The sequence below is a fragment of the Carcharodon carcharias genome, chromosome 7 (genome assembly GCF_017639515.1).
Source record: "Carcharodon carcharias isolate sCarCar2 chromosome 7, sCarCar2.pri, whole genome shotgun sequence".
NCBI lineage: Eukaryota > Metazoa > Chordata > Chondrichthyes > Lamniformes > Lamnidae > Carcharodon > Carcharodon carcharias.
In genome coordinates, this window is record NC_054473.1 from 4370044 (window position 1) to 4387217 (window position 17174).

The 17174-nt window shown below is 49.7% G+C and overlaps 1 protein-coding gene across 1 annotated transcript in view; it reads right to left on the reverse strand.

Moving 5' to 3' along the window:
• Positions 1-361: 361 nt before the first annotated feature.
• The window catches only part of LOC121279914 (sodium- and chloride-dependent creatine transporter 1-like), a 320312-nt gene continuing 303499 nt past the window's right edge, over positions 362-17174 (reverse strand). Inside the window, exons 13-14 of the mRNA XM_041191475.1 lie at positions 4392-4562; positions 362-1618 (exon numbers count right to left, since the gene is read on the reverse strand). Of these exons, the coding sequence (XP_041047409.1) occupies positions 1487-1618; positions 4392-4562 (303 nt within the window). The 3' untranslated portion in view covers positions 362-1486. The remainder of the gene's footprint in view (positions 1619-4391; positions 4563-17174) is intronic.

The window sequence follows — 17174 nt, forward strand, 5'->3', positions numbered from 1 at the left end:
TAGCCAATATTTATCCATTAGCTAACACAAACCGTCTTTTCTGGACATTGTAATGCCCCATTGTTCGTGTGAGTTTGCTGGGTGCAAACTTGTGTTGTCTTTCCTAACAACAGTGACACACTTTGAAAATACTTCATTGACTATGACACTCTTTGGAATGTCTCAAGGTTCCGAAAGGTGTTTGAGAAATGTACATTTTTTTCAAACTCTGTCAGGTTGAGTCCAAATCAATAGAGTTGGTCAGCAGGTCTGGTAGCATCGGCAGAGAAGAAAAGAGTTGACGTTTCGAGTCCTCATGACCCTTCGACAGAACAGTTGAAGGGTCATGAGGACTCGAAACGTCAACTCTTTTCTTCTCCGCCGATGCTGCCGGACCTGCTGAGTTTTTCCAGGTAATTCTGTTTTTGTTTTGGATTTCCAGCATCCGCAGTTTTTTTGTTTTTATTTTGTTTTTATCAGTCGAGTTGGTGTTTGGAACTGTGACCCTAACGTAATACTGCTTACAGAGCGGGTACATTCTGCAACACCGCCCTCCATTCACACAAGCCAACCAGGCATTGAGGCAAGTCTGCAAGTGATAGAATTAAAAGCTACATCCAGCACCATAGATATTACAAATCTTGGTGGAAAACTGGATTGAAGATATTCACAAGTCAATCAGCAAGTCACAGGATCACAATCTAATCTTTCTGCCATCTAGTCTCACTAAGCAGAACATTAACCCTATCATTATTCGTTATCTGAAAAGGGAAGATTGTGCAGGGTTACCGGGACAAGGCAGGGGAGTGGAATTACGTGAGTTGCTCATTCAGAGAGCCGGTGCAATCATGATGGGCTGAATGGCCTCCTTCTGCCCTGTAAGAATTCTGTGACACCCTCTCCTTATTACTTCCTGTTGCATCAACACTCTTCCTGCCAATCTATTGCAGCTGGTACTCACCCTTTATGTAAAGAAATACTTTCAGGCTACAGTCATCAACTTGCCCTTTGCACCCTGACCCTCTGTTCTCTTGAGCTGCCTCACTGATGTATCTGGCTATCTCCTTTATACCCTGAGGGCCTCCTAAGATTGGCTGGAGCATCACCTGTCTCAGGGCTGATTGGTGTCACCTTCATACTTTGCTCTTCACCCAGTTCAGACCAACACGAAGGAAAAAGATTGTTTAGATCAGCTTAGCCTACAGAGCTATCCAATGGTATTCGTTATTGAGAGTTTTAGCCTAAATGTCTAATATCAGGTGAAGTCACTGGTCATGAGTGCAATTTTCTAGCCTGTGTGCATTTACAAAGCAAACTATGTCTGAAAAAATAGACAGGATTGCTACATCTACATTCACAGCCACATTCTCTACAAAACACTTCAGAACTTGCATGTAAAATCTGAATGGGAACAGATGATATGTCAAAAATCACATGCAGGACTTGGCAGAGCTGCAAAGGTATCCAGGGTTGAAGGTTATAGGATTAATAGCTCTCTGCGGCCTGGCTATATGGCCGTCTCCTTCTCCTTGTGTCCTTGGCCCTGACCCTCTGTTGGCAGGAATTTTGAGGATGCCTCTATTGCCATATACTGCAGGTGGTGTGATCCCCATACAGGTGTGGTAAGATGTCGCCATCGCTGTGAACAACCAGTCAGACTGTCAGGACTGTGCCCTTTTGTACATCACTCATCAAATTACATTGAATCCACAGCACAGAAACAGGCCACTCAGTGTTTCTGCTCTACATGAGCCTCCTCCCATCCCCCCTTCACATCACCCCAATCAGCAAATCCTTCTTCTCCTTTCTCCATCAGGTGTTTATCCAGTTTTCTCATTGAAACTATTGGGGTATCAGGAGTATCAGAATAACCCCCAGGGTGTGGTCCATCCTGCCCCTTTGCGGGCCCCAGGCCCTGGCTGGTCATACCTGGAAGGTTCTCATGCTCAGGGTTACTAGTGATGGTCAGCGGTGGATCCGATGGGTTCCACAGGGGTGAAGATGGAGGAGCTACAATCTCAGAGGGTAAGGCTGGCTGGTGTCAGGTGGAGAGTCCTCTGAGGTGAGGGCTCGTGTTCCCTTCAAACACACATGAAGAAGGCAGTGGAAAACCAGCTCATGCTCCCCTATTCCCTAGTTAAATATGATTGGAACAAACAATTCTTATCAAGACAACAGCATGAATGGGGTTGGCACCATTTGTGTCAACTCCTGGATTGGTATGGATGCCCATGAACTGCACAAGGGCCTTAAAGAGTGGCTGAAGCAGAGCTCCAGCAATGAGGTCATCCACTGTTGCTATGATTGGACAGTTTGGAACACCATAGTCGTCTACACCACTCAGTACATAGTGAAGAAGAGTCATACAGACCCGTTAGACAACGATGCTATTCACCTCAATCACTCCCACTGGGAGTGAGTTCCACATTCTCAACACTCTCTGGGTAAATAATTTCTCCTGAACTCCTTTGTGGATTTATTCACGACTGTTTTATAATTTATGGCTCCGAGTTTTGGATTCACTCATAAGCAGAAATATCTTCTCTACATCTACTCGAATGACACCCCTGCTTTTGAATATCTTTATTGAATCACCCTTTAGCCTTCTCTATTTTAGAGAAAGAAGCCTCAGCCTCTTTAATGTTTTCTGATAGCTGTGACCTCTCAGTTCTGGCATCACCCTTATCAACTATTTTTGCACCTTCTCCAAAGCCTCTATATCCTTTTTATAATATTGAGACTGGAGCTGTTCACAGTTATCTAACCAAGATTTGATACAAATTAAACATAATTTCCCTGCTTTTCAATTTGATTTATTATCCTGCATCACTAATCTCAGGGTTTCGTTGTATTTTCAACCCCAGATCTCTCTGTCCTTTACTCTATTTAGACCCTAAATTTGAAGCAGTATGTCCACAGTTTGCTAATTCCTCTTATTCAAAATGCATCACCTCTTACTCATCTATATTGAATTTTATTTGCCAATTACACATCCATTCTGCAAGTATATTAATGTCTTCATGCATTTCAAAGCAGCCTTCCTCAGTATTAACTAATCCCTAAATCAGTGTCATTGACAAATTTGGAACCCAGGTTTTGGTTCACACGTCCTAATCAATGGAAATCTCTTCATTCTTTTTACTGTTCATCTCTCCACTACAGGAGGTGCTGACACTCCCTGGGTTTGGTTCAAAGACTGACAAACCTTCAGTTCCCCATCCAAGCCCGCAAGTGTTTGAGGTGAGACCTGTTTGCTTATTCGATTGTGGTGTTACCGGGTTTCCAAAGGATGGATTCGGAGAAGGGAATATTTAAACAACAGGAATTGCTGCATAATAGTCAGGAGCAGGGACCATGGCTGATATTCCCATTTCCACGCCATAGGGTCCTGAGGCCAATTCTAAAACCACAAATAAGATCATCTCTGAGATCGGCTGATGTGTGATGGAAGCTGGGTGTGGACATCTCCGGACCTTGCACAGAGTCAACTCCCTGAAGTTTCAATTAGACTCACCGACAGCTGGCTCAGGGAAACAATCTCATTTTAAAGGCATCTTAACATTATAATGATTTCCAAAAAATAAAATGACAAATAAATAAAATGTGGTTTGAATCTGGTCACCAGAATATATATCATCTAGTTTCTAACATTTACCATCAGAAAGCAACGAAACTGAGAGGAGGTAAGAGTCATTCAATCCACCAATACCATTCACTCCCCTCCCACACCCCCATGTACACTTTCCCCTATCACTGACTCTACCCACCCATTCACTCCCCTCCCACACCCCCATGTACACTCTCCCCTATCACTGACTCTACCCACCCATTCACTCCCCTCCCACATCCCCATGTACACTCTCCCCTATCACTGACTCTACCCACCATTCACTCCCCTCCCACATCCTCATGTACACTCTCCCCTATCACTGACTCTACCCACCCATTCACTCCCCTCCCACATCCCCATGTACACTCACCTCATCACTGACTCTACCCACCCATTCACTCCCCTCCCACATCCCCATGTACACTTTCCCCTATCACTGACTCTACCCACCCATTCACTCCCCTCCCACATCCCCATGTACACTCTCCCCTATCACTGACTCTACCCATTCATTCACTCTAACTGGAATCAGGAATCGCCGGTCAGGAAAGAATTGGCTATGAGTCTCAGCTGGATGTTGCTCAGTGAAAATTCAGATGAACAATCAGATCAGCCTTTCGCCTGTGACAAGTTAACCACCATCCAGCACCACACTGAGGAGTAAATTAAGAGAGAGGGAAAGAGAGGGGAAGAGAAAAAGTGATAGAGTGAGAGAGAGAGAGATAGGAGATCACTCCCATCTCCCAATCTCACTCATTATCATTGTTGAACAGGAAATGGGATGAATCACAGACGCACTGACCTGTTGCAGTGATCCCTCAGCACCGAGCATTTTAATAACCACAGTGAGGGGAATGCAGACCATTGAAGCAATGGCCAGGATCCAGCCAATCGTCTCGCCCCACCATGGGTACACATAGGTTTTGTTGTAAGTCAGTGGTTTGTAATTCACAACATGAAAGAGGAAGATCCCCTGAAATAAAGAGCAAAATATCAGCCATAACTTCACCGCTTCATATCCAACTAACTCAGGATGGTTCAAAGTACAGTCTCTGCCATTATGTGAGCTAACATAGCAGACAGTGTATGCACAGCAAGACCCCACAAACAGCAAATGGATAGCCAGACAATCTGCTTTCAGTGGCATTGGTTGAGGAACCTCTCCACTCGTTAATATTGCATCTTTTAATTCATGCTTGAGAAGTGGACAGGGCTGTGGGCAGCATCTCACCTGAACGGCAGTGCCTCTGACAGGGCAGCACTCCCTCAGTACTGACCCTCTGACAGTGCAGCACTCTCTCAGTACTGACCCTCTGACAGTGCAGCACTCTCTCAGTACTGACCCTCTGACAGTGCAGCACTCTCTCAGTACTGACCCTCTGACAGTGCAGCACTCCCTCAGTACTGACCCTCTGACAGTGCAGCACCCTCAGTACTGACCCTCTGACAGTGCAGCACTCCCTCAGTACTGACCCTCTGACAGTGCAGCACTCCCTCAGTACTGACCCTCTGACAGTGCAGCACTCCCTCAGTACTGACCCTCTGACAGTGCAGCACTCCCTCAGTACTGACCCTCTGACAGTGCAGCACTCCCTCAGTACTGACCCTCCAACAGTGCAGCACTCTCTCAGTACTGACCCTCTGACAGTGCAGCACTCCCTCAGTACTGCACAGAGACATAACCTTAGATATTGGACTCAGACTCTGGTGTGAGGCTCGAACCCACGATCTGCAGCCAAAGCAGCACACCCGGTGTATTGCAAGTTATTTTGCTGACTGTTTATTTGCAAATAACAATCTTTGTGTGAGAAACCAGAATAGATTGAGAGAGCAGCGCGGGTAGAGAAGATCCAAAGGCTGGAATCATCCCAGGTTTGCACAAAGTGTGGGAGCAGGTGGGAAAAAGTCACTTTAGCTGTGAGCTGCAAAGAACCAACTCATCCCATTCCCCCCTCAGTAATTATCCAGCCACAGGAATCACGTCATCTCCCTCTGATTTGTCCGCCAAGCCATTACCTCGGTGCTTCCTCATACAGACTGCAACATTTAAACTGCAGCCGTGCACACGCTTCTCAATGGCTCATCCCAGGAGGGCACCAGTGAGGGTATAGTCCCAATAGCCAAGAGGAATGCAGCCCCCTGATTCAGTGATACATTCCTGGGACACCTCTGGATACGGTGGAAACCGCTGTGATGTCCCCCACCCCCCGGTCTGGCTGCAGGAGGTCCAGCAATCTCACCACTCCGGATTGGGAGGCAGTGGCAGTGGTGGTCAGTGCCAATGCTGCACAGAAGATGTTGGCCATCCAGTGCAGAAAGAGGATGAATGATCTCATCCATACCCCCAGGGTAAGGCACCCATCTCCTCAGTCTAAACTCACACACTCACACACCCATCACACACTCACTGGCATCTCACTCACTGCCAGCTCAAGGGACATCACCACTCACTCTCTCACACACACCCTCACATCTCCATCTGGCCTCATCTCCTCTGGAGGCTGCCTCCTCAGCCCTCACCATCTTGAGGCCACTTGCACAGATCAACTTGTGCCCCCCACACACACACCCTGGGATACCCCCCTTCCCCAGTACAGCCCTCATCCTGCAGCCTCTTCCCTTGTCTGAGGCCACTTCTCCCCCTTCCCCAAACAAGCCCCAGCCCTGCAGCTGTTGAAAAGCCCCCCCTGCCTTACAGCTGGTCTGGTAGGTAGAGACCTGCCCGTGAGCCCCCCTAACAGTGATGTGGAGCTGCCTGTGAATCCTGGGGCTGAGACCCCGAGTGCTGCCTGAAGCAAGACAGGCAAACAAACCTCGAAGTCCCGAGTGAAGGGCAGCTCACCCGGTGCACGTTGGTTATGATGGGTTGTGAAACACGTCAGTGTGGGATCAGGCTGATGTGTCTGGATGATCCAGCGTTGCGGGGGGGGGGGTGTTGGGGGATGATTCCAGTGAGCAGGGGTTATAATGAGATGCTAAAGTGTTGAAATTAGGTTCCTGACGTGAGGCAGCAGGAAACACAGCCTCATCACTGACAGGCGGAGCCGCCGATCGTAAACTAGTCGAATGGCACAGAGCAGCTGCATAAGCAGTGGAGCGGAGATTACCTGTGAGACAGCGGAGCGACTGTATAAAAAACAGGAGGCGAGTTTACCTGTGAGGGAGCAGAGCGACCATATAAAGAACAAGGGCGGAGTTTGCCTGTGAGGAAGCGGAGTGGCTGTATAAAGAGAGGAGCAGAGTTTACCTGTGAGGGAGTGGACGACTGTATAAAGAGAAGAGCGGACTTTACCTGTGAGTGGGCAGAGTGGCTGGATAAAGAGCAGGAGCGGAGTTTACTTGTGAGGGAGCAGAGCGACTGTATAAAGAGCAGGAACGGAGTTTACCTGTGAGGGAACAGAGCAACTGTATAAAGAGCAGGAACGGAGTTTACCTGTGAGGGAGCAGAGTGACTGTATAAAGAACAAGAGCGGAGTTTTCCTGTGAGGAAGCGGAGCGGCTGTATAAAGAGCAGAGCGGAGTTTACCTGTGAGGGAGCGGAGCGGCTGTATAAAGAGAGGAGCGGAGTTTACCTGTGAGGGAGCGGACGACTGTATGAAGAGAGGAGCAGAGTGTACCTGTGAGGGAGCAGAGCGACTGTATAAAGAGCAGAGCGGAGTTTACCTGTGAGGGAGCAGAGCAACTGTATAAAGAGCAGAGCGGAGTTTACCTGTGAGGGAGCGGAGTGGCTGTATAAAGAGCAGGAGTGGAGTTTACCTGTGAGGAAGCAGAACGACTGTATAAAGAAAGGAGCAGAGTTTAACTGTGAGGGAGCAGAGGGACTGTATAAAGAAAGGAGCAGAGTTTACCTGTGAGGGAGCGGAGCATCTGTATAAAGAGCAGGAGTGGAGTTTACCTGTGAGGGAACAGAGTGACTGTATAAAGAGCAGCAACGGAGTTTACCTGTGAGTGAGCAGAGCAACTGTATAAAGAGCAGACCGGAGTTTACCTTTGAGGGAGCAGAGCGACTGAATAAAGGGTGGACCAGAGTTTACCTGTGAGGGAGCCAAGTGACTGTATAAAGAGCAGGAGTGGACTTTACCTGTGAGGGTGCAGAGCGGCTGTATAAAGAGAGGAGCAGAGTTTACCTGTGAGGGAGCAAAGCGGCTGTATAAACAGAGGAGGGGAGATTACCTGTGAGGGAGCAGAGCGACTGTATAAAGAGCAGGAGCAGAGTTAACCTGTGAGGGAGCGGAGCGGCTGTATAAAGAGAAGAGCAGAGTTTACCTGTGAGGAAGCAGAGCGGCTGTATAAAGAGCAGGAGCGGAGTTACCTGTGAGGGAGCGGAGCGACTGTATAAACAGAGGAGCGGAGTTTACCTGTGAGGGAGCGGAAATGCTGTATACAGAGCGGAGCAGAGTTTACCTGTGATAGAGCAGAGCGGAGATCACCTGTAAGGGAGCGGAGTTTACCTGTGAGGGAGCAGAGCAACTGCATAAAGAGCAGGAGCGGAGTTTACCTGTGAGGGAGCAGAGCGACCATATAAAGAACAAGAGCGGAGTTTGCCTGTGAGGAAGCGGAGTGGCTGTATAAAGAGAGGAGCAGAGTTTACCTGTGAGGGAGTGGACGACTGTATAAAGAGAAGAGCGGACTTTACCTGTGAGTGGGCAGAGTGGCTGGATAAAGAGCAGGAGCGGAGTTTACTTGTGAGGGAGCAGAGCGACTGTATAAAGAGCAGGAACGGAGTTTACCTGTGAGGGAACAGAGCAACTGTATAAAGAGCAGGAACGGAGTTTACCTGTGAGGGAGCAGAGTGACTGTATAAAGAACAAGAGCGGAGTTTTCCTGTGAGGAAGCGGAGCGGCTGTATAAAGAGCAGAGCGGAGTTTACCTGTGAGGGAGCGGAGCGGCTGTATAAAGAGAGGAGCGGAGTTTAACTGTGAGGGAGCAGAGGGACTGTATAAAGAAAGGAGCAGAGTTTACCTGTGAGGGAGCGGAGCATCTGTATAAAGAGCAGGAGTGGAGTTTACCTGTGAGGGAACAGAGCGACTGTATAAAGAGCAGACCGGAGTTTACCTTTGAGGGAGCAGAGCGACTGAATAAAGGGTGGACCAGAGTTTACCTGTGAGGGAGCCAAGTGACTGTATAAAGAGCAGGAGTGGACTTTACCTGTGAGGGTGCAGAGCGGCTGTATAAAGAGAGGAGCAGAGTTTACCTGTGAGGGAGCAAAGCGGCTGTATAAACAGAGGAGGGGAGATTACCTGTGAGGGAGCAGAGCGACTGTATAAAGAGCAGGAGCAGAGTTAACCTGTGAGGGAGCGGAGCGGCTGTATAAAGAGAAGAGCAGAGTTTACCTGTGAGGAAGCAGAGCGGCTGTATAAAGAGCAGGAGCGGAGTTACCTGTGAGGGAGCGGAGCGACTGTATAAACAGAGGAGCGGAGTTTACCTGTGAGGGAGCGGAAATGCTGTATACAGAGCGGAGCAGAGTTTACCTGTGATAGAGCAGAGCGGAGATCACCTGTAAGGGAGCGGAGTTTACCTGTGAGGGAGCAGAGCAACTGCATAAAGAGCAGGAGCGGAGTTTACCTGTGAGGGAGCAGAGCGACCATATAAAGAACAAGAGCGGAGTTTGCCTGTGAGGAAGCGGAGTGGCTGTATAAAGAGAGGAGCAGAGTTTACCTGTGAGGGAGTGGACGACTGTATAAAGAGAAGAGCGGACTTTACCTGTGAGTGGGCAGAGTGGCTGGATAAAGAGCAGGAGCGGAGTTTACTTGTGAGGGAGCAGAGCGACTGTATAAAGAGCAGGAACGGAGTTTACCTGTGAGGGAACAGAGCAACTGTATAAAGAGCAGGAACGGAGTTTACCTGTGAGGGAGCAGAGTGACTGTATAAAGAGCAGGAACGGAGTTTACCTGTGAGGGAGCAGAGTGACTGTATAAAGAGCAGGAACGGAGTTTACCTGTGAGGGAGCAGAGTGACTGTATAAAGAACAAGAGCGGAGTTTTCCTGTGAGGAAGCGGAGCGGCTGTATAAAGAGCAGAGCAGAGTTTACCTGTGAGGGAGCGGAGCGGCTGTATAAAGAGAGGAGCGGAGTTTACCTGTGAGGGAGCCAAGTGACTGTATAAAGAGCAGGAGTGGACTTTACCTGTGAGGGTGCAGAGCGGCTGTATAAAGAGAGGAGCAGAGTTTACCTGTGAGGGAGCAAAGCGGCTGTATAAACAGAGGAGGGGAGATTACCTGTGAGGGAGCAGAGCGACTGTATAAAGAGCAGGAGCAGAGTTAACCTGTGAGGGAGCGGAGCGGCTGTATAAAGAGAAGAGCAGAGTTTACCTGTGAGGAAGCAGAGCGGCTGTATAAAGAGCAGGAGCGGAGTTACCTGTGAGGGAGCGGAGCGACTGTATAAACAGAGGAGCGGAGTTTACCTGTGAGGGAGCGGAAATGCTGTATACAGAGCGGAGCAGAGTTTACCTGTGATAGAGCAGAGCCGAGATCACCTGTAAGGGAGCGGAGTTTACCTGTGAGGGAGCAGAGCAACTGCATAAAGAGCAGGAGCGGAGTTTACCTGTGAGGGAGCAGAGCGACCATATAAAGAACAAGAGCGGAGTTTGCCTGTGAGGAAGCGGAGTGGCTGTATAAAGAGAGGAGCAGAGTTTACCTGTGAGGGAGTGGACGACTGTATAAAGAGAAGAGCGGACTTTACCTGTGAGTGGGCAGAGTGGCTGGATAAAGAGCAGGAGCGGAGTTTACTTGTGAGGGAGCAGAGCGACTGTATAAAGAGCAGGAACGGAGTTTACCTGTGAGGGAACAGAGCAACTGTATAAAGAGCAGGAACGGAGTTTACCTGTGAGGGAGCAGAGTGACTGTATAAAGAACAAGAGCGGAGTTTTCCTGTGAGGGAGCGGAGCGGCTGTATAAAGAGAGGAGCGGAGTTTACCTGTGAGGGAGCAGAGTGACTGTATAAAGAACAAGAGCGGAGTTTTCCTGTGAGGAAGCGGAGCGGCTGTATAAAGAGCAGAGCGGAGTTTACCTGTGAGGGAGCGGAGCGGCTGTATAAAGAGAGGAGCGGAGTTTAACTGTGAGGGAGCAGAGGGACTGTATAAAGAAAGGAGCAGAGTTTACCTGTGAGGGAGCGGAGCATCTGTATAAAGAGCAGGAGTGGAGTTTACCTGTGAGGGAACAGAGCGACTGTATAAAGAGCAGACCGGAGTTTACCTTTGAGGGAGCAGAGCGACTGAATAAAGGGTGGACCAGAGTTTACCTGTGAGGGAGCCAAGTGACTGTATAAAGAGCAGGAGTGGACTTTACCTGTGAGGGTGCAGAGCGGCTGTATAAAGAGAGGAGCAGAGTTTACCTGTGAGGGAGCAAAGCGGCTGTATAAACAGAGGAGGGGAGATTACCTGTGAGGGAGCAGAGCGACTGTATAAAGAGCAGGAGCAGAGTTAACCTGTGAGGGAGCGGAGCGGCTGTATAAAGAGAAGAGCAGAGTTTACCTGTGAGGAAGCAGAGCGGCTGTATAAAGAGCAGGAGCGGAGTTACCTGTGAGGGAGCGGAGCGACTGTATAAACAGAGGAGCGGAGTTTACCTGTGAGGGAGTGGAAATGCTGTATACAGAGCGGAGCAGAGTTTACCTGTGATAGAGCAGAGCGGAGATCACCTGTAAGGGAGCGGAGTTTACCTGTGAGGGAGCAGAGGGACTTTATAAAGAGAAGGGCGGAGTTTACCTGTGAGGGAGCAGAGCGGCTTTGTAAAGAGTGGAGTTACCTTTAGGGAGTGGAGTGGCTGCATAAAGAGCGAGGTGGAGTTTACCTGTGAAGGAGCGGAGCAGCTGTATAAAGAGAGGAGCGGAGTTTACCCTTGAGGGAGAGGAGCGGGTGTATATAGAGCGGAGCAGAGTTTACCTGTGAGGGCACCGAGCGGCTGTATTAGAAGCGGAGTTAGGGAGCAGAGTGACTGTATAAAGAGAGGAGCGGAGTTTAGCTGTGAGGGAGCAGAGCGACTGTGTAAAGAGCGAAGAGGAGTTTACTTGTGAGGGATCAGAGTGGCTGTATAAAGAGCGAAGAGGAGTTTACCTGTGAGGGAGCAGAGGGGCTGTGTAAAGAGCGAAGAGGAGTTTACCTGTGAGGGAGCAGAGCGGCTGTATAAAGAGCGGAGTTTACCTGTGAGGGAGCAGAGCGGCTGTATAAAGAGCAGATTATAGTTTACCTGTGAGGGAGAAGAGCGGCTGTATAAAGAATGGATTCGAGTTTACCTGTGAGGGAGCAGAGCGGAGTTTACTTGTGAGGGAGCGGAGTGAGGTTCACCAGTGAGGGAGCAGAGCGACTGTATAAAGTGCGGAGCAGAGTTTAACTGTGAGGGAGCAGAGCGGTTGTATAAAGAGCGGAGTTTACCTGTGAGGGAGCAGAGCGGCTGTATAAAGAGCAGATTGTAGTTTACCTGTGAGGGAGCAGAGCGGCTGTATAGAGAGCAGATTGTAGTTTACCTGTAAGGGAGCAGAGTGGCTGTATAAAGAGCGGATTGTAGTTTACCTGCATGGGAGCAGAGCGACTGTGTAAAGAGTGGAGCAGAGTTTACCTGTGAGGGAGCGGAGCGACTGTATAAAGAGAGGAGCGGAGTTTACCTGTGAGGGAGCAGAGCGACTGTATAAAGAGAGGAGCGGAGTTTACCTGTGAGGGAGCGGAGCAGAGTTTACCTGTGAGGGAGCAGAGGGACTGTATAAAGCACAGAGCGGAGTTTACCTGTGTGGGAATAGAGCAACTGTATAAAGAGAGGAGTGGAGTTTACCTGTAAGGGAGCAGAGCGGATGCATAAAGAGCGGATTGGAGTTTACCTGTCAGGGAGCAGAGCAACTGTATAAAGAGTGGAGTGGACTTTACCTGTGAGGGAGCGGAGCAGAGTTTACCTGTGAGGGAGCAGAGCGACTGTATAAAGAGCGGCGCAGAGATTACCTGTGTGGGAGCAGAGCAGCTGTATAAAGAGCAGAGCGGAGTTTACCTGTGAGGGAGTGGACGACTGTATAAAGAGAAGAGCGGACTTTACCTGTGAGTGGGCAGAGTGGCTGGATAAAGAGCAGGAGCGGAGTTTACTTGTGAGGGAGCAGAGCGACTGTATAAAGAGCAGGAACGGAGTTTACCTGTGAGGGAACAGAGCAACTGTATAAAGAGCAGGAACGGAGTTTACCTGTGAGGGAGCAGAGTGACTGTATAAAGAGCAGGAACGGAGTTTACCTGTGAGGGAGCAGAGTGACTGTATAAAGAGCAGGAACGGAGTTTACCTGTGAGGGAGCAGAGTGACTGTATAAAGAACAAGAGCGGAGTTTTCCTGTGAGGAAACGGAGCGGCTGTATAAAGAGCAGAGCAGAGTTTACCTGTGAGGGAGCGGAGCGGCTGTATAAAGAGCAGGAGTGGACTTTACCTGTGAGGGTGCAGAGCGGCTGTATAAAGAGAGGAGCAGAGTTTACCTGTGAGGGAGCAAAGCGGCTGTATAAACAGAGGAGGGGAGATTACCTGTGAGGGAGCAGAGCGACTGTATAAAGAGCAGGAGCAGAGTTAACCTGTGAGGGAGCGGAGCGGCTGTATAAAGAGAAGAGCAGAGTTTACCTGTGAGGAAGCAGAGCGGCTGTATAAAGAGCAGGAGCGGAGTTACCTGTGAGGGAGCGGAGCGACTGTATAAACAGAGGAGCGGAGTTTACCTGTGAGGGAGCGGAAATGCTGTATACAGAGCGGAGCAGAGTTTACCTGTGATAGAGCAGAGCGGAGATCACCTGTAAGGGAGCGGAGTTTACCTGTGAGGGAGCAGAGCGGAGATCACCTGTAAGGGAGCGGAGTTTACCTGTGAGGGAGCAGAGCAACTGCATAAAGAGCAGGAGCGGAGTTTACCTGTGAGGGAGCAGAGCGACCATATAAAGAACAAGAGCGGAGTTTGCCTGTGAGGAAGCGGAGTGGCTGTATAAAGAGAGGAGCAGAGTTTACCTGTGAGGGAGTGGACGACTGTATAAAGAGAAGAGCGGACTTTACCTGTGAGTGGGCAGAGTGGCTGGATAAAGAGCAGGAGCGGAGTTTACTTGTGAGGGAGCAGAGCGACTGTATAAAGAGCAGGAACGGAGTTTACCTGTGAGGGAACAGAGCAACTGTATAAAGAGCAGGAACGGAGTTTACCTGTGAGGGAGCAGAGTGACTGTATAAAGAACAAGAGCGGAGTTTTCCTGTGAGGAAGCGGAGCGGCTGTATAAAGAGAGGAGCGGAGTTTAACTGTGAGGGAGCAGAGGGACTGTATAAAGAAAGGAGCAGAGTTTACCTGTGAGGGAGCGGAGCATCTGTATAAAGAGCAGGAGTGGAGTTTACCTGTGAGGGAACAGAGCGACTGTATAAAGAGCAGACCGGAGTTTACCTTTGAGGGAGCAGAGCGACTGAATAAAGGGTGGACCAGAGTTTACCTGTGAGGGAGCCAAGTGACTGTATAAAGAGCAGGAGTGGACTTTACCTGTGAGGGTGCAGAGCGGCTGTATAAAGAGAGGAGCAGAGTTTACCTGTGAGGGAGCAAAGCGGCTGTATAAACAGAGGAGGGGAGATTACCTGTGAGGGAGCAGAGCGACTGTATAAAGAGCAGGAGCAGAGTTAACCTGTGAGGGAGCGGAGCGGCTGTATAAAGAGAAGAGCAGAGTTTACCTGTGAGGAAGCAGAGCGGCTGTATAAAGAGCAGAGCGGAGTTTACCTGTGAGGGAGCGGAGCGACTGTATAAACAGAGGAGCGGAGTTTACCTGTGAGGGAGCGGAAATGCTGTATACAGAGCGGAGCAGAGTTTACCTGTGATAGAGCAGAGCGGAGATCACCTGTAAGGGAGCGGAGTTTACCTGTGAGGGAGCAGAGCAACTGCATAAAGAGCAGGAGCGGAGTTTACCTGTGAGGGAGCAGAGCGACCATATAAAGAACAAGAGCGGAGTTTGCCTGTGAGGAAGCGGAGTGGCTGTATAAAGAGAGGAGCAGAGTTTACCTGTGAGGGAGTGGACGACTGTATAAAGAGAAGAGCGGACTTTACCTGTGAGTGGGCAGAGTGGCTGGATAAAGAGCAGGAGCGGAGTTTACTTGTGAGGGAGCAGAGCGACTGTATAAAGAGCAGGAACGGAGTTTACCTGTGAGGGAACAGAGCAACTGTATAAAGAGCAGGAACGGAGTTTACCTGTGAGGGAGCAGAGTGACTGTATAAAGAACAAGAGCGGAGTTTTCCTGTGAGGAAGCGGAGCGGCTGTATAAAGAGCAGAGCGGAGTTTACCTGTGAGGGAGCGGAGCGGCTGTATAAAGAGAGGAGCGGAGTTTAACTGTGAGGGAGCAGAGGGACTGTATAAAGAAAGGAGCAGAGTTTACCTGTGAGGGAGCGGAGCATCTGTATAAAGAGCAGGAGTGGAGTTTACCTGTGAGGGAACAGAGCGACTGTATAAAGAGCAGACCGGAGTTTACCTTTGAGGGAGCAGAGCGACTGAATAAAGGGTGGACCAGAGTTTACCTGTGAGGGAGCCAAGTGACTGTATAAAGAGCAGGAGTGGACTTTACCTGTGAGGGTGCAGAGCGGCTGTATAAAGAGAGGAGCAGAGTTTACCTGTGAGGGAGCAAAGCGGCTGTATAAACAGAGGAGGGGAGATTACCTGTGAGGGAGCAGAGCGACTGTATAAAGAGCAGGAGCAGAGTTAACCTGTGAGGGAGCGGAGCGGCTGTATAAAGAGAAGAGCAGAGTTTACCTGTGAGGAAGCAGAGCGGCTGTATAAAGAGCAGGAGCGGAGTTACCTGTGAGGGAGCGGAGCGACTGTATAAACAGAGGAGCGGAGTTTACCTGTGAGGGAGTGGAAATGCTGTATACAGAGCGGAGCAGAGTTTACCTGTGATAGAGCAGAGCGGAGATCACCTGTAAGGGAGCGGAGTTTACCTGTGAGGGAGCAGAGCGGCTTTGTAAAGAGTGGAGTTACCTTTAGGGAGTGGAGTGGCTGCATAAAGAGCGAGGCGGAGTTTACCTGTGAGGGAGCGGAGCAGCTGTATAAAGAGAGGAGCGGAGTTTACCCTTGAGGGAGAGGAGCGGGTGTATATAGAGCGGAGCAGAGTTTACCTGTGAGGGCACCGAGCGGCTGTATTAGAAGCGGAGTTAGGGAGCAGAGTGACTGTATAAAGAGAGGAGCGGAGTTTAGCTGTGAGGGAGCAGAGCGACTGTGTAAAGAGCGAAGAGGAGTTTACTTGTGAGGGATCAGAGTGGCTGTATAAAGAGCGAAGAGGAGTTTACCTGTGAGGGAGCAGAGCGGCTGTATAAAGAGCGGAGTTTACCTGTGAGGGAGCAGAGCGGCTGTATAAAGAGCAGATTATAGTTTACCTGTGAGGGAGAAGAGCGGCTGTATAAAGAATGGATTCGAGTTTACCTGTGAGGGAGCAGAGCGGAGTTTACTTGTGAGGGAGCGGAGCTGAGTTTACTTGTGAGGGAGCGGAGTGAGGTTTACCTGTGAGGGAGCGGAGCGGAGTTTACTTGTGAGGGAGCAGAGCGACTGTATAAAGTGCGGAGCAGAGTTTAACTGTGAGGGAGCAGAGCGGTTGTATAAAGAGCGGAGTTTACCTGTGAGGGAGCAGAGCGGCTGTATAAAGAGCAGATTGTAGTTTACCTGTGAGGGAGCAGAGCGGCTGTATAGAGAGCAGATTGTAGTTTACCTGTAAGGGAGCAGAGTGGCTGTATAAAGAGCGGATTGTAGTTTACCTGCATGGGAGCAGAGCGACTGTGTAAAGAGTGGAGCAGAGTTTACCTGTGAGGGAGCGGAGCGACTGTATAAAGAGAGGAGCGGAGTTTACCTGTGAGGGAGCAGAGCGACTGTATAAAGAGAGGAGCGGAGTTTACCTGTGAGGGAGCGGAGCAGAGTTTACCTGTGAGGGAGCAGAGGGACTGTATAAAGCACAGAGCGGAGTTTACCTGTGTGGGAATAGAGCAACTGTATAAAGAGAGGAGTGGAGTTTACCTGTAAGGGAGCAGAGCGGATGCATAAAGAGCGGATTGGAGTTTACCTGTCAGGGAGCAGAGCAACTGTATAAAGAGTGGAGTGGACTTTACCTGTGAGGGAGCAGAGCGACTGTATAAAGAGCGGCGCAGAGATTACCTGTGTGGGAGCAGAGCGACTGTATAAAGAGCAGCGCAGAGATTACCTGTGTGGGAGCAGAGCGACTGTATAAAGAGAGGAGCGGAGTTCACCTGTGAGGGAGCACAGCAACTGTATAAAGAGCGGAGTGGAGTTCACCTGTGAGGGAGCATAGCGACTGTATAAAGAGCGGAGTGGAGTTCACCTGTGAGGGAGCATAGCGACTGTATAAAGAGCGGAGTGGAGTTCACCTGTGAGGGAGCATAGCGACTGTATAAAGAGCGGAGTGGAGTTCACCTGTGAGGGAGCATAGCGACTGTATAAAGAGCGCAGTTTACCTGTGAGGGAGCAGAGCGGCTGTATAAAGAGAGGAGCAGAGTTTACCTGTGAGGGAGCAAAGCGGCTGTATAAACAGAGGAGGGGAGATTACCTGTGAGGGAGCAGAGCGACTGTATAAAGAGCAGGAGCAGAGTTAACCTGTGAGGGAGCGGAGCGGCTGTATAAAGA